Source organism: Cupressus sempervirens, chromosome 11 (assembly GCF_028749045.1).
Source record: "Cupressus sempervirens isolate cs-2001-9-10 chromosome 11, ASM2874904v1, whole genome shotgun sequence".
Classification (NCBI taxonomy): Eukaryota; Viridiplantae; Streptophyta; class Pinopsida; order Cupressales; family Cupressaceae; genus Cupressus; species Cupressus sempervirens.
In genome coordinates, this window is record NC_143128.1 from 233182142 (window position 1) to 233209202 (window position 27061).

The following is a 27061-nucleotide window of genomic DNA, read 5'->3' on the forward strand; positions in this document are numbered from 1 at the left end:
TGCTAGGTTCTTTGAATCTACCTTTATTTTTACAAGATGGCTCGTGGCAGAAAGAGGGACCCTTTATGGAAACATGGGATCCCAAGACCAAATCAAGGAGATATCCAATGTATCCGTTACCTTAAGCATATGACTTCGGGCATAAGATGACTAAAATATGACCTTGCAAAGATTCAATGTAATGATATTACACCGTGTGATAAATGCTTGGAAGAGGCTACAAGAGAGGCTTTGACAAGCCTTGAAGCATGGTCACAAAAGAAGGCAGCAAAAAAGAGGACATTAGAGGCCATGGCAGCCCCAATGGGGGATTTCAGTTCTATAAGTATATGGTCATAGAAAGGTGCAAAGGTTTCTTCTTCCATTGGGCCACGAATATGAGGTTTGAGAAATGTGGGCGAGTCTCTATCACACTTTTGGGTTCCACGTAACACTCTTGGTGCTTAACCCGACTTGCTAGGCACTACATGGAACAAAGAGATGCATGTGAAGACAAGGGTGGCAGTTGCAAGATTTTGATACTACAACGATATTCCCTTAAATGCTTTATGTAGTCCTAATAGGGATCAATTGGCCACTTCAATTTGTGTGTCTTGTAAGGGGTTCAAGCCCCCAATTTGTTATGAGGTGAGTGGGCCACTATTAGATGATGCGGTAAAACCATTCATCAACTTTTGGAAGACAAGAAAAGTTTGCGAACAAAGATGCTACACTATTATATTCAATGGGTGGAAAGATGGCAAGAATAGGATGCTCGTCAACTTTCTAGTTGCTTTATGGGGACTATGAGTATTTCTAAAATCAATTGAGCCTCTAATTAATTGAAAAATGTAGAAAATTTGTGCAACATGTTGAATGAGGTGGTAGTGGAAGTGAGAGTGGGCTAATGTCATCTAGATTATGACTGATAATGCTGTTGCGTATGTGACAGCTGATAGACTTCCTTTGGAGAGGCATCACACATTATTCTGGATCCCTTATGCTGCCCATTATATTAACTTGCTCCTTGAGGACCTAGGGAAGCTGAGTTGGGTGGAGGAGGTGGTTGAAGATGGAAGGAATATCACAAAGTACATCTATCTACAATCACACATGGGTCATGAGTCTTATGAGAGAGCATGCTGGTGGTAAGGATCTTGTGCAAGTAGGGGTCACATGCTTTGCTGTTAATTTTCTCAACTTGCAAATTATGTTCGTCACATTAAATGATTTGAGGCGTATGTTTGTGAGTGTGAAATGGTTAGAGAGTCATCATCAACACAAGTTTTCAAGTCTTTCAAATATTGCAAATCGCTGAATTTTATATAATTTTTTATGTCTAGGTGTCAAAACTATTGGTGAGGGTTCTATGAGTGGTGAATGGGGAAAAAAACCCCATGAGGTATCATCTATATGAGGCCACACATAGGGCCAAAGAGGTCATTTAGCACTGGTATAGGTCAAATATGACCAAATATAGACCCTGATGGAATGTAATTAATCGTAGGTGATACCGACATTTCCACAATATTCATGTAATTGCCTACTACTTGAACCCCAATTCTATTTTTTTGACAATTTTAGAGAAGATGGAGAGGTTCAAATTGGATTGGACACATGTATTCGGAGATTGGTTGTTGATTTGAACTTTCGAGACCTCGTACTTGATGAGTTACAAAGCTACCAAAGGGAAGAGGGGTCATTATTTTCTTCTCCTCATTGCAAATGCAGGAAATACACCCTGCAACCAGGTAAAAAAGAACATGCGTTTAGTTTTATTATACCATTTATTTTGGTCATTAAATTTGTTGGAATCTCCACCACATTATAAATGGCCTTTTTTAATCCTTGTAGATTTGTGATGGGAAGATTATGGTGCCACAACACCTAATCTTCAAAAGCTTGCTATCGGAATATTATTGCAGCCTTGTAGTGCTTCTGGTTGCAAGAGAAATTAGAGTACTTTTGAGAACATACACACAAAGAAGCACAATAGGTTGACTTAGAAGTGCTTGAATGATTTGATTTATGTGTGATACAACCTTCGTTTGCACGAAAAGAAGGTGCAAGGGCAAGTGTTATATGAAGCACTTGACTTGGATGAGTTGATCCATATTCAGTAAGATTGGATTACTTTGGACGGTGTTGATGTAGTGTGGACTTAAGCGTGGTGGAATCCATCACATCCATGTCCACAATTCACTTTAAATTTTGCTGCAAACTTGGTTTCTCCTTTCTTCTAACCTCTTCCTCGTTCAAGTTAGGATTCGCCATTTCTAAGTGTAAGGATTGGGAATTCATCCAAATCTTGTCAACCCATTGTTTGGGATGTCTTTCTTATAACATTACCATCTTGACTCAAAGGGTGACTTATGTTGCTCAAACCCATCTCTAAGACTTGGAGACTTGAAGATTGCCACTGAACTAAGACTACTTGGGACAAACACCAACCGCCAAGTAAATAGGGGGGGTCCTCATTTGCAATCAGGCCATGTTGTGAACCTCGCAACACAACCTAGCAAGAGACACCAATCTCTTTCAATGAGAGGCACCAACTTCTCGTTCTCCTTAGATAGAAGGCATCAACCTTCAATATAATAATAGTATATATGTTTGGAAACTTCTTTTTGGAACAACTTCAATTTGTCTACTCAATTTTTCTCATTACCAAAATTCGTATCTTCTCTAAATCTCTTTCAAAGATTTGTCATAAATCTGTTTACTATATCCCTAATTAATCTGCAAAATGATCTTCGATAGTCTTAATTCACTTCAAGACAAGATCCATCACTATCATAAATCTACTTGCTATATCCCTAATTAATCTGCAAAATGATCTTCGATAGTCTAAATCCACTTCAAGACAAGTTCCCATTAAAGAATGTGCTTAATCATGAAAATTTGTTAAGTTCTCTTTGTGTTTCTTTTATTGCTTTGGCTTCAAATGTATTGCCTTTCTTTTTTAGGGATGATTTCATGGATGGTAATGGTGATGTAAGGAAGCGGATCACTCTATAGTGGAGGACTCAAGAAGAATGTGAGACAAGATAATGTGTTTCAAGGAGCTGAATTACTTCACAAACGAAGGATGCTACATGAACCTTTGGAAATCCATGAATCAACACGAAGATGATTGCAACATCAAAATCAGCATGGAGGCATTTATAACATGGAGGATTCAACATAGAGATTCAAAAAAAGTGCAACTTCAAGTGACTCGTCAACAAAAGAAGAAAATCAAGGTCAAGAACAAGAAGTAGAAATCAAAGATGGAAATAGAATACAAGTGCAACAGTCCAAGCCAACAACTGCATGAGGAAAATCAAAGATAAAGATGTTCAAGATGAAGGAACATGGAAAAGTCAAGGGAGATGATCATTCAAAGGCAAAAACCACCATGAAGATCGAATACACAAGGAAAATTACACAAGTGAAAAGTTATTAAAAGATGGAAATTTTGAACATCAAGAGATATTGCTCAAAATGCAAAGGAAGATTTCAAAAGAAGCAAAATAATGTGACATCTACCCATGTTCAATCAATCAAATGATCCACATCACCATCATGTCTAGATACGTTGAATTTTCCACCAAGGAAGAAGGTAAGGGAATCTACTTCTAGAAGACAATTTGTTATGATCCTACATGGCATGGAATTTTCCTATTCGCTCGTAGAGGATACTCTATTTTTCATTTGCCAATAGTTAAAATTTTTATGTAGTAGTTATAGTAGACCCTAATTAGCGTTACTTAAAATTCTTGGACATTTGTAGTACTTGAGAACCCTATATCAAGGTTTGCTCATTTTATTTGTAAAGGAGACATTTGTGAAATTATTCCCAAAATACCACTGAAAATATTGCTAACTTATTGAAGCTTGGTGAAGATTTGTATTGTTTTGGGTGTTAACGTGGTTTCCTATTTCTCACTTAGAATTTGTTTATGTTGAATGGAAGACATTATTGTTGATTAGTGGTGAAACCTCTCGTGTTCATACCATTTGTAATTTGTTGATTGCAAGTTGTAATGTATGGTTAGTCTAAGTCATTTCAAAGTTCAACTTCAATTGCTTAATACTTATCAACTCACATGCCCTATGGTGCCAATCAATATGATTTGAAAATCTCTCGCATATCCTTTTTTGAAGATTTGCATCTTTGTGTGTTGTTCTAGTTGGCGAAACAATGCTTGGTTTGGTTTCATCAAGTGATCAATACTTTCTTACATTGGTAGGAGTAGATTAGATCTCTAAACTTGATTCCTTTTGCATTTTATTCCAAAATCATTGTTAGGATTAATCGAAGAGGTTGCATTGCAAAATCATTTGCGATTGGAAAAATGTTGACAAATATCATGATAGAATAGCACAAGTCCTCTCATTGATTACTGACATATGACGTCATTAAATTGAGTTGTATTCAACACAAAGTCACAAACACATTGTAAACCTTGGGGTTGCTTCATTTGATCACGCATTTGTTACATTGTTTAGCATTTGAAGTGTTGTTATTTAAAAGAGCATAGGATACTAGTATTTTTATTCTACAGGTTGGAGGGGTCACAAAACTCACATCAACAGGTAGTTTTTGGACTAATAGAGTAGTTGAGGGTGTCAAATAACTCTTGGCCAGTGTACTCAGTTTGGGTGATTATTGAGTCCAATAATGATGGGATTACAAATGCTGGCCCCATTCTTGACCAAGGTGTGATCCAAACTTATGAGCATGACAGCCTAGTATTATGTACAAATCCTATGAATGCATCAGCCCATTAAGATTTGAACCTGGATGGATGTTGAAACTTGTAAAAAACACTACATCTCAACCAGTGCACTTTGTGCATTAATGGCCTTACGAAGAAGTGTTAAACCACACGCATCTTTGTTTCTCAATATTTCATAATTAATGTCACGGTCCAACATTAATCCAGTTGTTAAATGTATATGTGGCTTTAAATTATGCCTTCTGAATCAATTTGTGTTTAAATAATTTAACTTTTTATTGAATATACAGATGGCTAGATCATAATCAACTGACTGGCACAATTCCAGAAGAGCTGGGGAATCTTGCAAATTTGAAATCGCTGTAGGCCTTGTTTCCCTTTCATTTTACTTATCCTGAGTTACCAGTATGTATGATGTTCTATCTTGTTCTATATTTTCTCATGTCATAGAAGAATGGGTACTAATACTATATTCACTATTCTTGGTATATAGTAGTTACTTTGCTACTTATTAAGGGTCTGGCTGTTATTGTTTCAGAAGACTTGATGGAAACATGTTAAAAGGATATTTACCAAATAAGCTGAAGGCAATTCTCATTCTCAGGTAATTTTCATTTGAAGGAATGGTTTCACGTATGATAATGACAACTAACTTTTTACATAGTTCATTAATCTGTTGTTCTTTTGGTTCAACTAGATGGTTTGTTTCAAACTATTTGATTTTCCATTGTGTCTCTACTGAATATTTGTCTCCGGGAAGCAGCTATGATCCCATGTTCATATGTAATGCTCCAGATGACGAGGCATGTGCAAAACTCGATGCAAACCTCATATCAAGGAAGACTTCAGCTTTTCAAACTAATTTTGCTTCACCACATCCCCATAGTAGGTTGGTTTCTTCACAAATTTTGGAAATTGAGAATTCTGGAAAATACAGTGTGCAGTCTCCAGAGGTTTCTGAACGGAGTTTACTGAGTCAATCAAGTGCACCTAATCCATCGATTCCATTACCAAAAGAAAATGATAAAGATAGCTGGACATGTTTGTGCAATCCTGGGGGGATACTTGGGAAACAGAACTACAGCACCAGTAGCAATTTGTTTACAGATTGTGATTGCTTATCTGGTGAGATTATGAGAACCTTATTTGATTCAAATGAATTTTGTCAGATTGAGCTGTGAAAACTGAAAATTTCCTAATCTGCCTCTTTTGTTACTTAGAACTGCAAGAATTTTGACAAAGAAGAAATTAATATGAATTCATTAAAGGGATGTATAAAATATTTGATGAGTTCAGTATTTTCATTATTGAAGTTGTCAAACCTATGATGTGATCGTGTTCTTCAATAAGGACTAGTTATTGAAAGGGAAACCGTGATGATTAGTTTTATTGATACTAGTTATTGCATTTGCTCCCATATAGCTTGGTATATAGGTAAGAGACAAACCACACTGGAAGATTGGCCATTAAAACCTAGACATAAAGCTACCCATCAAAACCTGGGCATTAACATCGCATAGTGACATGGAATGAGAAAGAAATATGAAGTAGCTTCGTTGTAGAACAAATCAGAATAGAAACTGAGTGAAATCTTCTGAATCTAAAATGCATAAATAATAAAATAATATTGGTGTAGAATTATGATACAAGTTCTGCATCTTGTGGTGTAGACATCACCATCAGTACAGAGATCTAAAACTGAGTGCATAATTTCCCCCACTTTTCTTCTATTGCCTCATATCTGAGACAAACCATAACAACTAAATTAATGCATTTGAAAATCTGCACAAGTGGTGGAATCAATGATTTTCCTCAATTTCGGGGAGTCCATATGATGCTGATTATTTATACTGAAGCAAACAATCCACTGGCCTCTTCAGTTGCAGCAAAGAGAAACAGAATTGTTCATGGGATCTCTGAAATTCTTAGAACTAGATCCCATAAACTTCCAAATGTAAATCAACTCCAGCCACTTCTTTTGCCGCTGAAAAATAGTTTCAGGAAAATATTAAATATGCAATCATTTATTTGGAACATGCCAGCTAACTATTTGCAGTCTTACAAGTGACTACTTGAATCATCTAATGGTTATGTTTCTGACAACAAATTTCCATATATCTTCAACTCCTTGCTACATAACTTCTAGAACTGTGTTGATTCAATGGCCACTTCTAATGTTCAAGCAAGGCACTTGCTAAGGAGAGAATTCAGTTAACTCTTAACCTTACAATAAAACCCTGACAACTTGGGACTTAACATGCTCATTGAACTTGAATTTTAGTTGAAAATTCCTAATGATGGTCTTTGAAGAAAAAACCCTTCTTGAATTTTTAAAGAATGCAAGCATTCATTATTGATGCACTGCAACTATACTCAAGTACTGTATGATATAATTAAACAAATTGAGGTCTATTATCTTTGCATGAACAATTTGTGCTTCCGATATCAACATGTTCCTACATTGATTCAAGATGTTTGTACTCATTAAAAAAAAGAGGACAAGGTTTATTGGCACTTCAATATCACCACATTCATACAAGTCATCTACTACTCAAATTGCTAGGTATGAGAGTTGGAAGTGTAACATTCTCAGGGTGAAGAAAAAATAAAATCCATACAAATAAATCGTTAATGCCCAACATATTGGTTGATTCCCCTTAGGGACCCAAAAACACCATATAATCAGGAAATAATCAATGATATGACATCTCAATGCGTGTATATAGATGGGGAAGAGCTATTTAGTATTTATTTATAAACCTATCCCTAATGCTATGAAAGAAGTGTCAAGTTTCAACACACCATGTAATAAATACTACAGAAACATCAATCCAAGATATGCTACATAAAGATTCAATTTTATGAGCCAGATACAAGTTTTTTTACAACTGTTAACACCCATGTAACATGCTATGGATGGCCTAACAGAAGGTGGGATTGCTTTCCACACCTCACCTCAAACATCCCCCATAAAATACAAGTACGATGCATTTTCTCACCAAGCATTCCCTACAGGATTCCTCCTAATAGAGGAATCACAGTGAAGGATTTTACAAAGAAAGAGGTGGCATTCATAGTATCCTCCCTAAAGAGAAATTTCTTAATCCAGATGATCATGATAAATGGACTTGTTGAACCAAGTTATTAACTATGATCCAAATGGATTTCAATCATCAAATGCTTCAGCCATAAGGTTTGCTAGAAACACTTCAACAAGTGGTTAATTGTGTTACAATACTCAAACTTCAAAAATGGGCAAGTTTTGAAGCGAAAGTTGAAAAATGCCCAAGCCAAATTTGACTTATTCTGATGTGACTAATTAAGACTTAAGACATTTTCAGAATTTAAAAACTATAAACAAATATGAGTGATAACTATTGCAACAAACATAAACTCATCACAGTGCCAATGCCACTGGGTAAATGTACTGGCAATACATGATCTTGTCCATAATTGTACTCAAAGTCAAAAACTGAAATTTCAAGTTTCTATAAGGTGTACTGACTGCAGTAGTGCACGAAAAGATTGCAGCTATCAGTTACTGATTTATAGCTATACTATTCATTGATATCTATTTTTTGTTGGTACATTATATTCCAGTACGTAATACTTGCTAATCAATGAGATTTGAGGACTAAGAATCTGAAATACTTATCTGCTGAATAAACAAATAAGAGTAGTTTTATGCAATAGTAACCTCAAAATATTTGAGTCCCTACAGCATTTGTTTAAAATAACATTGATGCTACAAAAGGATCACATTTATTTCCATTTTGGATACTGTTCAACAACAGATTTATGAATTGTAGATGAAAAACACACTGAGGGGAAAACTTGTGAGCCACATGACTAGGGGAGTTACTTGCCTAATAACTTGCCAATGAATTTTGTAAAATTCGGTAATTTTTTCTTGTAAAACTCACAAATAAACGTGACAAATCGCGATATTTTGATTAATAGCTCATCTATTTTTGCTTGCAATTAAGAACTTGCTTTATTTCTTGCTTGCTATAAACAAAATGTGATTTTTGCTTTATTTTCACATGCAAAGGTAACTTACGGCATGAGGTGACGTGGGAATTGGCAGATATTACTTCTCGACCCCATTGGGGTTGTTCCCCCCGAAGCCCTACCGTATATTCTCTATATTTATGAAGATTCTGACCAGATACGCAACAAAATGTGGTTGGAGAAAGGAAGACCAGATCCATTGTTGAAGCTGTGAAAGCAATGATCCATGATCAAGACCTTCAGACAATTCTTTGGGCAGAAGCTACCAGGACTGCAGTATATGCCCAGAATAGACGTCCTCATCAGATATTGCAGAACATGACTCCAAAGAAGTCTTTTTAGGGGTTAAGCCTAACATTAGTCATTTTGAGAATCTTTGGTTGTCCAGTGTATGTCCATGTGCCTAAACACAAAAGAACAAAGTTGGAACCTTTTGGTGAGAAAGCAATATTTGTGGGCTATAGTGAGAACTCCAAAGCCTACAGGATTTACGTTATCCTTCAGAAATAAATAGAGGTAAGCAGAGATGTTACATTTGAGGAGGATATTGCTTTCAAAAGATCTAAAGGCTCATGCATGGAGATAGATGGAGTGACTCTTCAAAACATGGACATTGATCACACTCATGAGATTCAGAGGGAGTCTATAAAACCTGAAGAGAATGCTGATCTAATTGAGCCTTTGGACCCTATTGATAGGCCTATAGATATTATTGTGAGGCGGAAGGGACCTCTTTGGGAAAGAAACACCATGTAAGAGACAAAAGTGTTTGCGGCTCGTAGAGTTACATTTAGAGAAAGTAAAAGGCAACATAGATTCTCTCTCTACGTTGCATTGATGTGTGACATTATTGAGTTTGAATCTTCAAGTGTTGAGGAAGCCTCAAATCAGCAAGTACGGTAAGATGCTTTGAGTGAAGAATATCAATCCATTATTAAGAATGATGCCTAGGATATTGTACCTAGACCTGAAGGAAAATCAATTGTATCTTCCAAGTGTCTATTCAAGATTAAACATGCAGTTGATGGAAGCATTGAGAAGTACAGGGCTAGATTTGTGGCACATGGTTTCTCTCAGAAAGAAGGAATAGACTACGAAGAGACCTTTTCTCTAGTTGCTCAGTATACTTCCATCAAAACCATTGTTACCATTGCAACAAGTAAGGGATGGAAGCTACATTAGATGGATGTGAAGTCAAATTTCCTCAATGGTGTTATTGGAGAAGAGGTCTACATTGAACAACCCGAAGGCTTCGTGAATCATGAGAAAGAGCCCTATGTATGCAAATTAAAGAAAGTCTTATATGGTCTTAAGCAAGCTCCTCGAGCATGGTATGAAAGGATTGAGCAATACTTCATGAGTTTGGGTTTCTGCAAGAATGGTGCCAATCCAAATCTTTACTTCAAGGTAGTTAGTGGTGATGCTTTAATCCTAGTCTTATATGTTGATGACTTATTTCTTATTGGCGAAGAACATCTCATCTCTAGATGCAAGGAGCTGACTTCAGAATTTGAGATGGACCTATGACTCATGCATTTCTTTCTAGGTTCGGAAGTATGACGGAGGCCTAATGAAATTATCTTGAGTCAAGGAAAATACACCATTGATATCTTGAAGGGATTTGGGATGTTATATTGCAAGTCTATGACCACATTGATGGAAACTAATTTGAAGAAGTTAAGCGATTTTGCAACTAGTTCAGATCTTGTGTATCCAACCATGTACAAACAACTGATTGGGTCCTTGATGTATCTAGTTAATACTGGACCAGATTCTTGCTATGCAGTGAGTGTGCTTAGTCAACTCATGGGTGAAGACAGATAGATACATCTAGTTGCAGTCAAACATATCTTGAGATACTTGCGTGGAACAGTTGCATATGGCTTGAAGTATTCTTTTAGTGTGGACTTAAACTTGCAAGGGGTATACAAATTTCGATTGGGTAGGGAGTGTTACTGATCGGAAAAGCACCTTTGGTTGTTGCTTCAGTTTGGGATCTGTTATGATTTCCTCGTGCAGTAGGAAACAGTCATGTGGCTTAAATTACATCAGAAGCTGAATATGTTGCAGCTAGTGTGGCAGCATGAGAAGAAGTGTGTTGAAAGCTTCTTGCAAGATTGTTTGGACAATCTTTGGATCCTACAGATATTTATTGTGATAACCAAAGCTGTGTGAATCTCTCTATCAACCTTGTATTTCGTGACAAACAAAGCATGTTAAGATCAAATATCTGTATATCAGAGATACGGTGCAAACAAATGCCATTTAGTTGAGGTACATTAGCATTGAAGAATAGGTGCCTAACATTCTCACCAATTGTCTTGCCAAAGTGAAGTCTCAACATCAATGATTTCTTGAGATGTACTTTAATGAATCCTTGTCCAAGGGGGAAAAGTTTGAGGTGAAATCCTTTGTTAATGGATTCTTCTCTATGAGAAAGAAGTTTGAAGTGAAATCCCTTATTAATAAATTCTTCTCTGTGAGGGAGAAGTTTGAGGTGAAATCCCTTGTTAATGAATTCTTCTATGGGAGGGAGAAGTTTGAGGTGAAATCCCCTGTTAATGAATTCTTCTCTACGAGGGAGAAGTTTGAGGTGAAATCCCTTGTTAATGAATTATTCTCTATGAGAGAGAAGTTTGAAGTCCAATCTCTTGTTAAGGCATTCTTCTTTGAGAGGTAGAAGTTTGAGGTGAAAGCCCTTGTTCCACCCTCTAAGAGTAGCCATGGTGGATGTCATGTGAAAGATTCCATGACTTAGCACTTGTGTTGATTCACACTCTGGGAGTAGCCATAGTGAACATCATGATGAGATGACAGCATCACATTGGGTGATTCCGTATGAGCACTTGTGTTAATTTGTTTTTACTTTCATGGGAGTAGCCATCATAGACCCACCCTCTGTGAGTAGCCATGGTGGATATTCATATCACTGCATAATTCAGACACTGAGAAGGATGCCTCCCTAGCTAAGAGGGAGTGTTAATATTATAGCTTAGGTCGGTCTCCTCAAAAGGCAGGGACTTCTACATAAAGGAATAAAGTGAAATAAAAGAAATCCTATGCCTGGCCGGCCCAATATGAAATGTGTCTTTTGGGAGTTTAAGACAGAGAAATAAAGGATGAAACTCTTCATCCAATCATCTATTAAACACAAGCATCTGTGAATTATATCCAGACAGCAGCTAACCATATACAATCAGCAGCGAATTACATTCAAGCAATTATTACTATAGCAGATAAAGGGCAGCAAGTTGAATATCTCTGTAGCAGATAAAGAGGAGCAGATCTGTTCTGCATATTGCAGATTAATTGCATTCATTCTTCTGCCTTGTAATTGGAGAAATTGTAATTAGACTCCTGTCATTTGATAGATTTAATCAAGGATTCTTTACTGGGTTTTTAACCTTCAAGTTGGAAGGTTTTCACAGTATATATGCTGTACAATCTTGTGTGATTTACTTTCCATCTGCATTTTTTGTTAGGCTGATCTTAAATTCAAGATGTAGGACAAATTTCTAAAATTCATCATGACTACAAATTAGAGGACATTGTTGTGAGCTAAAACATTAGCCATTCTTCAAACTATTTACAAAGCATTGGACATGGAAGAGAAATTGAAAAGACTTTGTGCTCAACATTACATGGAGAGGACTTCTCAAATAGAGGGTTTCTATCAGTATGATCCGATGAAAAGGCACATTGTTTTAACATCTATCATTCTATAAAAGACACATCCCCAACTCTTTTGAAAGCAATCTCAATTTGTGGTGGAAGTTTCCAAGCTTAAAATGATATAGGATTGCCCTTCTATATTTCTATTTGAGGATGTTTTAGTCTTATCTTTTAAAGCTAATTTTCCTCAGCTCTTGGTTGTGCTTCCAGAATTGAAGTGTCATTACAACCTAAAAGCTTAGACCGATTTTCCACATTTGTTCAAAAACATTCTAGTTTTCAACTTAGTAGTCAAAAGGCTTTCTTACTAACAATTAGCATTAACCACACCTTTTTATCTAGAATGATAATGGGAATGTCATAAGCAATAATTTATCTACTTACACTAACAAATGGCCAGTTATTTTAAAATTAAGAGAGCATACCTTTTGGACAATAGGATGCACCTATTTCTGCACAAGCTACAATGACATGAGATAACAAAATTCAAAAAATCTTCCTCAAAAACCATAGGAGATAATTACCATATACTATGTCTTTCTTAAAGTTGTTGAATCTTTTGCTTTGCTCAAACATGCACAACTTAATTTTCATTTCTTTATGTTGATTAGCATGTTTGCTTTATTTTTTCCCATGCTTGAAGCCCAAAATTTGGCAATTTCAAATATGCAGTTTCTTTTGATTGGAGTTCCTGACAAATGGCTATGTTAAATTAGTCTGAAAAATACAAATCTTATGCTCAGTTAAATCTGATTAAATTCTAGTGTGAGATGTGAGAGATTTGTGTTTTCTGTTTGATAGGCTGTATTTTGTGTATAGCTCCAAATTATCAGGAAAATTGAAAATGATATATTTAACATAAAAGTGGGGGTTTTATTAGGTATAGCAAATGGAAATTCTGTTACTTATTTCATTTGTTTCTTGCTGCATGTAGATTGTCCATCTTGTGTTGCTGGCGAAGTGTTGGACCCATTGATACCCAATGATGGTCATTGTATCTGTGTTAGACCTCTGCTTGTTGTTATTAAATTGCTATATGTTCAATTATCCAATTACACCTTAAGCATGGAAAGAAACTTTACAAGAAACTTGGCTGCTTCTTTGGACGTATCTCCTACTCAGGTAATACTCTCTTTAATTCCAAGAGATTGTGCTTGGTATAACTTTCTTTGTCTTTCATTCAAGGAATTACTTTCTTTTATGTTTCTTTATCCTTTTAATGAAGCATTGTAGAATACTTTTATACTCATCTAATTATTTTATCATCTCAGGTGGTTCCTGTAGCAAGACGGGGTGGAAATGTTATTATAGATATTTATGTTTTTCCATTTCCAAAATCAACTGAAAGCAACAGTATGAGAACTGTAGAGGCAATTCTCACTCAGAGGAATGCCAGCAGTCAAGGCATCTTGCAAGATCCAATGCTTGGATTTTTTTCTATACTTAGAATAGAGAATCCCCTTGATTCAAGTAAGTTGATGCTTGGGTTTTGTGGAAGTAACTGAATTATTTATTCTATACGAAGTTGTGTGTTGGTTACTTTTCATGTGGTATTGAGCATTGCTTTATAGTGCTTTTGGCATTTGACATTCGTGACCTTCCTCATATACTTTTTTATTTTTCCTGAAATTAAACTACTAATAAATAATAATATTAATGTCTACAATTGACGAAAACAGGTCACTAGGTTGCAAGGTATATATTTTAGTTAAAATAAAGAAATTCAAGGGTAAAGTTTCTCTAGATTACAAAAGGTAACGAAGTCCAAATAATCATAAACAAAATATTAGTAAAGTTTTAACAGTTATAACTTGAATTATAAAAGCTACTCACAAACAGTGTTGGGAGAGTCACATAAACAATGTTGGGAGAGTCACACAATCAATGTTGGGAGATTCACATAAACATTGTTGGGAGAGTCGTATCCTTCAATGAAGCATTGTTTCTGATGGAGAAAGGAAAAAATTAAAACAGAAGGCCTGCAATTACTTGTTATATTTGTGTAGCAATCATTGGGCCTAATAGTCAACATCATCATCATATTTTACAACAAAAGGAGTAGTTTAGGATTTGACAATGCTTAGAGGACAATGTCCAAGGAGATCAGGTTGGACAACTTTCAGAGGAAGTTAGGTACTTCCTCCAGAAGCTTTTCTAACATCCATGGCAGATGAATCTCCAGTAGGGGGAAAAAATACTAGTTGTGCATGCCCATTTTCATGACCTAGCCTCTAATTAGGGGAAGCCCCTCATCATTTATATGAAGCAGATACAATTTTCCTATAGCAAGACCATGATAGTAGCAACATTGAAGCAGCAATGCCATTGATTTGCCTCCATCGAAGTGTGTATTGAATGTAGGCAGCATATGCTTATTGCCTCTAATGTTTGAAGTGAATTGAAAGAAGTAATCAATATGACAACTCCAGGTGTCTGTAAAGTCCCTTCTAGGACTTCTTAGAGCCCGATTCCTTATATTACCAATTATCTCTCTTATATTTGTCACAAATGAGTGTCTGGAACGTCATATCAGTATCCTTATTTAATGAATTAGATAAAGGAAAGAAAAATCATTGCAATTTTCTGTTATCTTGTTGTTATACCAGAATTATATTGCCAACAATACTTCTAATAGAATTCTCTGATCTGAAATCAATATGTAAACTCTTCAATGAGATAACTTGATAATGTTCAGGGTTTAATTATTCAACCAAATGGATTGATAATGGTATCCAGAATGGCAACATCAGAGGATCTAGAACTTCTCAATAATGAGATAATAGTATCGTATATAATGTAAATGCTTCAGATGTTGGTAGCATAGTATAATTCTGCAAATTATATTCTTGGTATGACAGAATCCTATTTATGATGGTAAAGGACTTCTGATATGATACGATATTGATATAGAGGTTTGGGTGTAATGACAAATTGATCCTTGATGGATCAAATGGATTACAAATGCAATCACTACTAGAGTGTTCTTCTTAAGGGTCTGCAAATTAAAATGATTATCTCTGTTCTCAGCCAAGTAAATTAAAATGGAGGGTCTCTTTGAAAGTGCAAGGATCTTCTTATGAATTCTGTTATTGAAGTGATTATCACTGTCTCTGATTTATGCTTATCTTCGCTACTGTGATAATCTTTTTAAAATGCCATCTCTGAAAAATAATTTCTTTTGACCTGTGCATCTATGATTTGTAGCTCTGTGGCCCTCAAACTGAGTATGTTATTGACCTTCCCATTCCCCCCACTCTTCCTCTCCTCAATCCGCCTTTTGTATCTGTTAGTTTGGTTTGGAAGAATGTGACTTATCTCAAGAGGCACATCCATTGATATAGTTTTGTTTTTCCTCGTACCAAGCAGTCACTTGCTCTCCCTGTCACTGAGTACACCAGGTCTGTGAGGCCTCGCAGGAGTTACTCATGGCAGCAGCTCTCCACTTCCAGCATTTGGTTTGGAAGAATGTGACTTATCTCAAGAGGCACATCCATTGATATAGTTTTGTTTTTCCTCGTACCAAGCAGTCACTTGCTCTCCCTGTCACTGAGTACACCAGGTCTGTGAGGCCTCGCAGGAGTTACTCATGGCAGCAGCTCTCCACTTCCAGCATTTCTCAGCGATGGCACAGGGATTCCTCTCACCTTGGGCTGTATCCTTCAGTTCTGGATTGCTTCTCTGTGGTGGGGCACACCTAACTTGTGGCTGCCTCCAGTTCTTGTTTGTTGTTGGTTATGCTTTTCCCTGGGCACCATTTGGTGTTCCCACTACTAGCTGGCTTCCCTTGTTTTTTTTTGGCAGTCCCTTAGACCCTCTTTCTGGACTCTCGTTGGACATGAATAAAATTATCTTATCTTGGATTGATATCCTACTTAGAATGCAGCATTTAATCTTATAGAGGATTGACCACATGAGGTAATATGTATTTGTTTAATAACATATCATAGTGGAATCTTTGTCTTCCTCAATACAAGTTGCACTAAGTAATATAGCCCTTCTGTTTGACTACAAGATGCATGTTGGTTTCTGTGGCAGCCTCGTGTATATTGTGCCTCCTTTTTGCAGAATAATATTCATTGAGCTGGGATTTCAACAACTTGCCTCTGTTGTGAAGTCTTCAATAATATACACGTGTGCCATTTGATGCTATTTATGCAGCTTGACACTATGATAGATTGACAAAGTCTTCCTTGCTTATGTTTTTAGAGATTCGTATGTGGCAAAAGTTAGTCTTCGATATCCTCTATCTATTAGCGATCTTCCCAATTTTGAACTGTCAAAGAACCTATTCGACTACATCTCATATCCATCAGTCCACACATTCTTTTCTCGGCACGAGAATATATCAGATATATTGTTAAGTGTTAGCAAGATTCGATGCTGGTGGCAGTAGATGTTCTGTTACTCTTCTAGTTCTTTGTAGTATTATCAAAAAACATATGTTTGTATATGTTGCAACACCTCCATGATGTAAATGTCTTCTTCAATATTGTGTTCCTAGCAACGGCGCCAAATGTTTAAGGGGTAACAAGAACTAATGCATAAATACAGAACAAGGTATTGAATACAAGAAATGTAGAGAACTCAGAAGCAACTTATATATTTATTACTCATTGACACAAGGTTACATTTGCAATGCATGACACATCCTTTCAGATGAAGAGGATTTGTTCATATAGTACCTGAGGGGTTGCGAGGCGAATTGTTGCACCCGTATAACTTCCCTCAGTACGCCAAACTGTCTACTTACCCAATTTCCCGATAACATCCTTCAATATTATCTATTTATTTTGGATAGCTAATAGGCCGAAGCCTAGATAATTTTTATTATTATTTGTTGAGATTAATTATTATTGTGTGTTAAGCTCAAATAGACTCGAACCCAAGACCTCACAGATGAGAGGCTCACAAGTTACCATTGTGCTATAGGCTCTTGCCTTTATTTATTTTATATTTTAATATTTTTATTTTTATTTATTTAATTTATATTAATATTTTACTATAATTATATCCTATTTCAGAAAAGGGGACATTGCAGTGACCCTTCTAAGTATCCACATCTGAGAATGAGTCTCTTGGAAAAACTGGCTAAGCACTTTTGAAATGAATTTTTAAAAAAAACATGGGTAGGCAACCACTTGACTCTGTATAGATGATGGTATATCTCTATGAGGTCTTGAAGAATATAGGGCACCTGAAAATGAAAAGACTTCTAGTCTTTACCTCTTGAAGACTCATACACAACAGGTTTTGTTGGCTGGCAGATTATGGGGTTAGTGTCATCTTGTAGTTGTAATTGATGAGCAAACATCCTCATTTGGTAGAATTGTGTGACCAATGTTGTTGGAGATTTGTCCACGGAATAATATATTTTAATTATAAAGAAATAAATAACATAGGAAGCCATATGACTATCAAGTCTCAAGTACACAGAGCACCTGAAAATGAAGAGATCCTTAGCCTTTACCCCTTGAAGGGTCATAAACAACAGATTTTGTTGGCTGGCAGAGTATGGGGTTAATGTTACCTTGTAATTGGTGAGGATACCGCCTCATCTGGCACAAGCCATGTGACGAGTGCCATTGGAGATACTTGGGTGGAATAATATTTTATAATGCTAAAGAAATAACTAACATAGGAAGCTACTTTTTCTGAACAACTGTGGAATTCCTGAAGTGAACCTTCATACACTTTCAGTAAACACCCTCTTTGACAACCTTGTGCATGAGAGTACATGCTGCTTTCCAGATGATTGTATGCAAGCTGCATGGAGAGGTATGAAAGATTTAGATAAGATCAGTTGCAATATCTTAAAGGAATCCTGATGCATTCCTTGAACTAAACACAAATTATGTGAAGTATAACCCACTAGTGTAACACTAATAGCACCTGAATTTATGAATTAATAAAGTGTTACAAATGTATTAAAAGCCAGTCTTTCTTTTCCATACACCTATAAAAAATTCCTGAACTTTGAGGATGTCATCCAAGAGAGTGTCTATAGATGTGGCGTTGTCAGATCTTTTGCAAAAATCATGTAGGACAAACAAGGAAAACAGATCTCTTCTGCTATCACAAATGAGTCTTTTTTAAAATGGTGAAAATAAATTCTAGCAGTGTGGATGCATGTAGGATTTGGAGAGGTAACACAATTGGTAATAAATGGGATAATGGAAGCCACATGAATAATTAATTGCCTTTGAGGGTTTTTAGTCTCTTCAATTTAATTCTTTCCTGCAAAACTTTCTGGATACTTTATAGTTAAAGTGCTCAATTTTATGAAAATCCTTTTAACACTGTTTTTTGTGCATTATCTTTAGGGTATTCATATTCATCGAACTCTTCAGGAAATGGTGCTTATAGCAAGTTGTATGTATCTGCCATCACATTGACCATTACACTGGCATTCATAGCAGTTCTTGTCTCTATTGCTTGCTTTATGCAAAAGCACAAAGTAAAAAATGGGTCTACCTTCTTTTCCTTTGAGAAAGATACAAGCTCAAGTGGTTTTACCAATCTAATAAGTCAGGGCTCATCTTTAACAGACGACTTTCAAGTTTATGACAATTCGTGCTTCAATTCTAGTAGAGGTAGTATATTGAGTTTTACTTGGTAGTCTTCATAAGCTATAGAAAATAGATCAGTTCTAATCTATTTACTGCAAAAAAGTAGTGTATTCATGCATTTGTTGAGGATGCAGATGGGGAATTGATACTTATATAAGTGAAATTGTGCTTTGCAGGATGCATGGGAATGGCTTCTTTCAAGTTCAACAGCAAAAGTGAAATTGTACCAGGCACAATTGTCCGGCGGTTTTCTTATGCAGAATTAGTAGTGGCAACTGAACAGTTTTCAAGTTTCAATATTATTGGCATTGGAGGAAGCAGCAGTGTTTACCGAGGTCAACTTGGAGATGGACGAGCTGTTGCTGTCAAGAAACTCGAAACTCGAAATGGACCTGATGCAGATCGTGAGTTTTTAATTGAGGTTAGTGATTGATAATTCTCTGTAAGCATAATCTTAATGTACTTGCTTGCAGGTTTTGTCCATAAATGGTAATCTGGTTTTTGTCTATTGTTATTGTTAAAATGACATAAATACCCTCAATGATTGTCGAGATCAACATTTTTGTCATCCTGTCAGATGTTGTCACTCAAAGCACAATTATAGATCCAAACTTTTTCATTCTTGTAGGAATTTTAATTTTGAGCTTTTGAATTTTTGTAAAATATGTGCTTCACTCGTAAACATTCTTTTTTAATCTATTTTTGCATAAAATTAGCTCTTGCAGATATCTAGAGATTAGACTATTACAAATAAACCTGAAGATGTTTTCTCCCAAAAAGATGAAATTTATTATTTCTTGGTTTTCTGAGGCAATTACATTTAAGAAACTCTCTATAACATAATTATCATTGAATACACTTTCCGTCTTTTATGAAATAAAACTTACTGCAGGAAAAAATGAAAACATTTTGAATCCTTCTAGGATTTTCAATCCGAGTATGACCCCAACTGCCTGTGGTCTAACTTGGTTGCAGATGTGTTCATGCAACCTGGTGACTCGTAGATTGGCATCCATGAATAAGAGTCTCTAATTGTGTAGCACCCTGCTTGGTTGGTATAGCTGTACATGGTCTTGATCATCGGGTCTTTTGAACAGTGCATAATTAGCATTAACTCCAGCGTTGAGTAGCGCCTATCTTAACAATGCCTTGGTTGGCATCATCACCATATGGGAAACCAAACTGAGACATCAGAAGGAAGATGAACTTACTATAATAGAACTAAGCCTTCCCTTAATGTAACTGAATCTTCCTGTAATTGTATACAAACTTGGATATGACTTCTAAAAGAGGAGGGGGAGAGAGTTTTATCCAGCTAGAAAAGTTGATGGGATTGTAACCCTTTGTTTCCAATCACTGGAATTCTCATATGAGTCTCTGCATCATTGTACTTATATTCAACTTCTTTTCAGAATGAATCAAAGATCATTATTCAATATTCTGTTATCTCATTGTCATTGATGTGCATTTGGTTTTCCATGTCATTATTTGTTACATGCTTACATGTTTAACTGTAATACAATATGTTACCAGCTAATTATTGTGTTGTCCTCTGCACTCCATGGTGCAAATCAGATTTCCTATTATATTTGTATATATTTACATTGACATCCTTTAAATAAATCTCTTTACTGAGTTTTCTCTTGTCTGACTTCTGTACAAATGCCTCCTCTACAATATGTTTTGCTTACACTGTTACAGCTACTCTAATTTATGTTTGTTTTCATAAGGCAGCAAGCTTGGACAGTTCAAACCAAAGTAACGAGAATCGGAATCGGATAGGAATCGGCAAGGCCGAATCGAATCGTGAATCGGCCATGAAACAGCCACGAATCGGCAAATTAAAAAACCCTTGAAATTTAGTGAGGAACTTATTTCATAAACTCTTTATCGCTGATTCAATTCACCGATTCACAAAAAATTGTTTGGCTTGAATTGAATCGCTGAATTGTGTGGATCGACACGATTCTCGTTACTATGGATTAAACTAATAAGGAAGCCATTCAATTTTACCATCAGCTTATGCTCTCCTATTGCTGTCTACTTCCTATGCGTATGGCAAATAGCAATGTTGAAACTTAGTGTCTTTGGTTTAGTTAAGCCAAGGCTGGAGACAAATGAACATATTGTGTTTGTATCTGAGGTTATATATATAAAATAAACGAGCAAATAAATTTGCAGACAAAATGTCTAGATCTGGCTGAATGGCTAGATGTTTGTATGGCTCCAACATTTATGCACTTGTATTACCATATTTTATAGTAAGGTCAAAATCATTTTAATCAAGATATGCAATTCCTTTGATTGCACCATTTCGGAAGCAAGGCATTTGCATGTGTGAATTTAATCTAAAAAATGATAAAACAATTAGCAATCCAAATACAGATCCATATATTTAAGTCACATTATTTGAAGGTTGTCCATTGAATAAACTACAGCCATATTTATAGCTCAAATTAAGTTCAGTTTCAGCCAAGAAGATTTCAAATATGGGTGAGTGAGGATTTGTTGCAGATTAAGGTATTGCTTTTGATGAAGAATATGGTTTTATAGAAGGAAAAAATGTTATGGTTGTATTTGGTGTTGCTGCAGTTAAAAAGATTTTCTAAATATTTCTACGTCATTTGAAGTTTCCTTTGTGGATAAAATTGTTTATAGTCCAGATTAAGTTCAAATGTAGCCAAGAAAATTCAAGCGTGGGTGAATAAGCATTTGCCAAAGATGAAGGCGTCAGTTGTTATGAAGACTGTGGTATTATAAAAAATTATAAAAAAAGGAAATGATTGCACATTGTTGCAGCAATTTAAACATCTGTTTAAATATTTCCACAGCATTGAAAATCTTAGATAGTTTAGAGTTTGTTAATTACTGATGTTTATTAATGTTTTGAGTATGAAAGGTAGAAGCAACGCAAGTTTGCAGTGCACTTATTCTCTTTCTTCTATATGAACCAGGTTGAGCTTCTGTCCAGGCTTCATCATTTTCATCTTGTTCCACTCATTGGGTATTGCATAGAGTTCCACCGTAAAGAACTTCAGAGGCTGTTGGTATATGAATATATGCCTAATGGTAATCTTCGGGAGCATTTGGATGGAACTATGGGTAAGGAACCTCTCAATTGGATAACGAGAGTCCGCATTGCACTTGGAGCAGCAAGAGGCCTGGAATATCTTCATGAAGCAGCTGTGCCCCGTGTTTTACATCGTGACTTTAAGTCTAGCAATATTCTGCTTGATGACAAATGGAGGGCCAAGGTGAGAGGCAACCATTTCAATCAAAATCATTTGGGAGATCACTGCAACTATTATTTTGTAGGTTAAATGCAGTAAAAACAAATGATTGATTAAATCCTGCAGTCATGTTTGAGCTGCCCGTGGTAGTGTTTATGTTATAGGCTGAACGAGATGAAATGGTATGAAAAGTTGACAATTATGATGATGGATTATTTTATGCAGCTTGCTGATTTTGGTATGGCAAAGACAGTCACACATAATGATCATAATGGTCCATCAAATTCACCAGCAAGAATGCTAGGTACATTTGGATATTTTGCCCCTGAATATGCAATGATGGGAAGAGCATCTTTGAAGTCTGATGTTTTCAGCTTTGGGGTAGTCCTTTTGGAGCTGATAAGTGGTAGACATCCGTTAAACATGTCTCTCCCAAAGGGACAACAAAGCCTTGTTATTTGGGTAAGATAGCTCTGACGACAAGTAAATTGTTTCTGTTAAAACTTTCACAATATATTCTACATTCTCTGGCGTCACTGTCTCATACTGTTCCAAGTCATTATTTCTCTATTAGAATCTCTATTTCAATTTGTCATTGCTAATTGTTTACAGGTATTTCTAGAAAATATCAAGAGCAATGACAAATACTTTCAGAAAATACCTGCAAGCCAATGCATCTCTATCAATTATATATTCAATATTGCCACTGAATTTCGGTTGCTGTAACTTGCATTCTGTATACACCTGTGCATGTTCTTGTTAGGCTTTTTTTTTTTTATATGCAGTGGAAGTCAACCTGGAAATCTACATCAAATTAAACTGTCTTAACTTTTAATACCTTCATTATGTTGATAATATCCATCCTTATTGCAGTTTCTGTTTGCTAGAGACTCCAATATCTTGCATCTATCTTCCAACCTCCCCATTTCATTGTAATATATATATATAAACAGTACCTGTTCGTTTGAGACATCAGTATCTTGCATCTATCTTCAAATATTCCCGTTCTGTTGAAAACTATTTCTATTCTTTCCCAAATTATCATACAGGGCTGTATTTGTACATGTAAAATCGTGCATACCCCAAGTTTCTGGGATGGGGGTACAGGTTTCTGGGATGGATTTTATTTTCCAAGGGCAGGGAATGGCAGTGGGGACAGCTATATAATAAATAGAGAAAATTTAAAATATATAGGAACATTTAAATATTTCTGTTAGAACATGGATAAAGTATGCTTATATACATTATAGAACCTTAACATGTAACGTTTGTGTTAAATAATTTTAATTGAGAGTTTACATGAGAGTGGAAGACACATTATCAAAATTCAGGCATTCATTTTATGGGCAGCCTGGGGATGGGTCAAATTATGCTGGAAATGCATCCCCGGGTAATACTGATATCCATACATAATGTCAACCAAGAAATAAAACTTTTGTGTAGATATTTTCATAGTAGCCAATGCAGCTGAAGATGATAAAGAAGAATTAATTTATGCAGCTTTAAAAAGATTGGAGGAAATCTGTAATGTCTGCCTGATAGAGGACATAGTGATGTAAAGAAGGTAGTAACAAAACACTGACAATGAATTTGTATTTCACTACAGAAAAAATCAATTTAGAACTTAGATGTTCGAAGTATGAGATCTGGATAGAGCAACTCACAAGATGTAAGTTGGAAGACACCTCAAGCAATGTTGGTTTTGAGGATGTTGAATCCCTCTCCGGAGGACATAGTGTCTATTTGAGTCAGATTTGGTTACATTGTTACATAGGTTACCTTGTAATTGAAGGCAAGCCATAAAATAATGAAAATAGAACCTTCCATAAAAAATTTGGGAACTCACAAATTCTGGAAGCTCAGAGATCCATATGAATTGCCAAAAGATGCAACCAAACTTAGACAAGGATACACCAGTAGTGAAGGTTAACTTTTTCGTTTTCTTGTCAAGGTTGCACTGCACATCCATTTGGTGCATGGTTTACAGGAAAGGCAGCATGACTCATTTGCCTCTTCAAATAAGATATTCATTTAACTAACCTTACATTTCTGTAAGGTTTAAACCTTGGCTCCTCTTGAGCCAATGGGCAAGGCTTGACCATCACACCACTGCCATAAAGGTTGGGGATTGTAATTTCTTAGTAGCAATTTAAAATTTATTCAAGTTGCTCAAGGAGTTAATAGTTATCTCTATTTTCTTGTTTATTAGAAAACCATCAGGCTCCTAAGGATCCCTATAGTCACATTTCTGTTATGAGCATTCTTGGAATGTGATTGAAAATATGACATGTAAATAAGGACTACTTAGGTGCAATATGGCTAGAAAGGTACATATTAACCTGCAACCATGGTGTGTGGATTGAGGAATTGTATAACAGTAATGGCTGCATTGATTACTTTAGATATTGTTATATCCTTCATGCTTCCCTAATAATGTTGGATGTAATTTGTGATTTTGATATATGTCATTTCTCGTTATGCCTTGTTCTCATAATGTCTGTATACATACATCAATATAGAAAATGCCTTAAAATTTCATTTCGCTGTTCCTTAAAATAAATTTGTAGTAGCTTTAATCTAGAAATAAATACATACCTAAGTGCACAGGAGAGTGGTCTCAATATGTAGTGTCGAAATTGCAAATTCCCATGGTTTGATCTCCTTTATGCTCGAATTCGCAGTGTAGTTTTTGATGTTTGGTGTGTTATTGCACATTTTAGTATGATAATGGATCATCAACATTAGTCACTTCAATGATTATGAATCGCCAATTGCCAATCATGGTGCAGGCTAGTCCTCTTTTAGAAGACGAGAATAAAGTGCTCAGTGAAATTGTAGATTCAACCTTAAAGAATGTATTTCCAGTGGAAGGCATGCTCAAAATGGCTCAGCTAGCAAGGGCATGTTTGCAAATGGATTCAGAGGCAAGACCTACAATGACTGCAGCCGTGCATGTTCTTGCTACATTAATTCCAGAAAATGCAAGGAAGAGTGTGTCAATGCCGAAGAATAGTGCACAGGTAATGATCATTGACATTTTCCAGGTTGAGTTCTTAACTCTTATACAGTGAGCTATCATAAATGGGAAGGCATCTTGGAACATTTATTGATAGTACATTTATGTATCAATGATGTTTTGCACCTAATTTTCTCATTGCCTTCACAGCAAATCTTAAATCTCTATATATGCACTTTTGTTGGATACAACATGTTTAAAGTAAACAATGAGAAAGTAGCATAGCTTGTGGAATTCTAATAATTTGTTTTCTGTTTCTGTATGACATGCATTGTCTTTACTATGTGTTCAGTTGTTTTTTTAAGGTCAACGCATGACGTAAAAGAAATAATTAAAAAAAGGAAGTACAAAAAGCTGAAAATATTGCCCAGGTTAGGTGCTGCAAAACCCACCTAATTTTGCCTGGATATGTGCTGTAGGTGTACCCGGATTTACCCAGGTGGGCTTTGCAGCACCTTGTCCACACCAATAGGGGACCAGGACCTGTGCCTGGACTTGGTGTGGACCAGACTTCGATCTGGGCTGAAAGCCCAACAAGTCAGTACTCTAGCTAGGGACCTATTTATAAAGTGTAGTGGCTTCATGCAAGTCACTCATCTCTTTCTAGAAAATGATTCCTCTCATTGTCTATCCTCAAATGTCAGGTTTCAAGAACACATTGTTGTATTGTAAACACATGCTCCATTGCAAATGGGGACACCCACTCTTTTTTTCACTTAGGAGCTAAGCGTCCTTAAATTGGCAACATTTTCATCAGGTTCTTTTGTGTCCTAGCAGTTGGGGAATGGGTGAGCAAAGACAGGAGGTCCTAGGTTGAGATTTGGAGTGAAGAAATTTTCTAAGGATTGAGTCTCATTTACAAAATCCAAGTTTGAGAAATACGTGTCTAGGGCAAGTTCCCATCTTGGAATCCTTGATAGGGCCGATTTTCTGCTAGGAATTGAGTGAAGTTTCTGCTGATCTCAAAATTTCAGTCAAGATCAAATTTCCCATTCAAGGATCTTTGTGAAAGGTAAGATGTCAGTGTAAAATGTTGAATAAGGCAGGGAAAAGGTGATAAGGCCTTAATTCAAGTTTAAAATGAAAAGATCTATTGATGTTTGGTAGCTTCAATCGGATAAACCTATGAATATATATAATTATATATGAGATATAAGTTTATTATTACATGAGAAAAATTAATATAATAATGATATATATATATATATATATATATATATATATATATGTATGTATGTATGTATGTATGTATGTATGTATGTATGTATGTATATATAATTATAATTATATTAATCACATTATTATGATAGACACTCATGAAGGGACATGTCTATTCTTGGCTCATTTTTCAAATATAAATAAAAGAGGTCACTGCCATTTGAAACACATACGTTACAGGCAATGCAATTACATCTGCAAGCGATCCTTAGAAACTTAACATGGTATCGGAGCGCGGTTGCAGATGTAAAGAAGTTTGAGAGATCTATATTTCAGTAGTCAATCTCAACAATTTGTCTAAATGAGAATGAATCAACGTAGAAGGAGGGTGTGTGCCTGTACTGCGAAGTTACTCTACACAAGCTAGTTTATGCGCAGGATTGCCTCCAAGTTTGGTTGTTGGATGTCTATACTTCTAGCAGGATGAATTGCTCGGCTATTGTGATCGTATCGGATCAACACCAGAATCCTGTGCTCGGAACTGATAGTGCTTAAGACAATGGCCACTAAGATGAAAGGGTCGGATCAGAGTAGTGTGATGCCATTGAGATCCTATTGTCTTCTTCGCACACCTAGGTAAGGCTTGTTGAGGATTTTTTGATCAGGCCAAATCAGATCAGACATGGATGAACTTGGATCACGCAATTA

General features: G+C 36.0%; 1 protein-coding gene across 10 annotated transcripts in view; it reads left to right on the plus strand.

Moving 5' to 3' along the window:
• The window catches only part of LOC149529012 (uncharacterized), an 85265-nt gene that overhangs the window by 51922 nt on the left and 6282 nt on the right, over nt 1-27061 (plus strand). For all 10 annotated transcript variants that reach the window (XM_089811469.1, XM_089811470.1, XM_089811467.1 and 7 more), the window contains 10 exons: nt 4991-5062; nt 5239-5304; nt 5464-5825; nt 13318-13505; nt 13655-13853; nt 18704-18973; nt 19126-19370; nt 21904-22203; nt 22405-22641; nt 24969-25199. In XM_089811469.1, the coding sequence (XP_089667595.1) occupies nt 4991-5062; nt 5239-5304; nt 5464-5825; nt 13318-13505; nt 13655-13853; nt 18704-18973; nt 19126-19370; nt 21904-22203; nt 22405-22641; nt 24969-25199 (2170 nt within the window). The remainder of the gene's footprint in view (nt 1-4990; nt 5063-5238; nt 5305-5463; nt 5826-13317; nt 13506-13654; nt 13854-18703; nt 18974-19125; nt 19371-21903; nt 22204-22404; nt 22642-24968; nt 25200-27061) is intronic.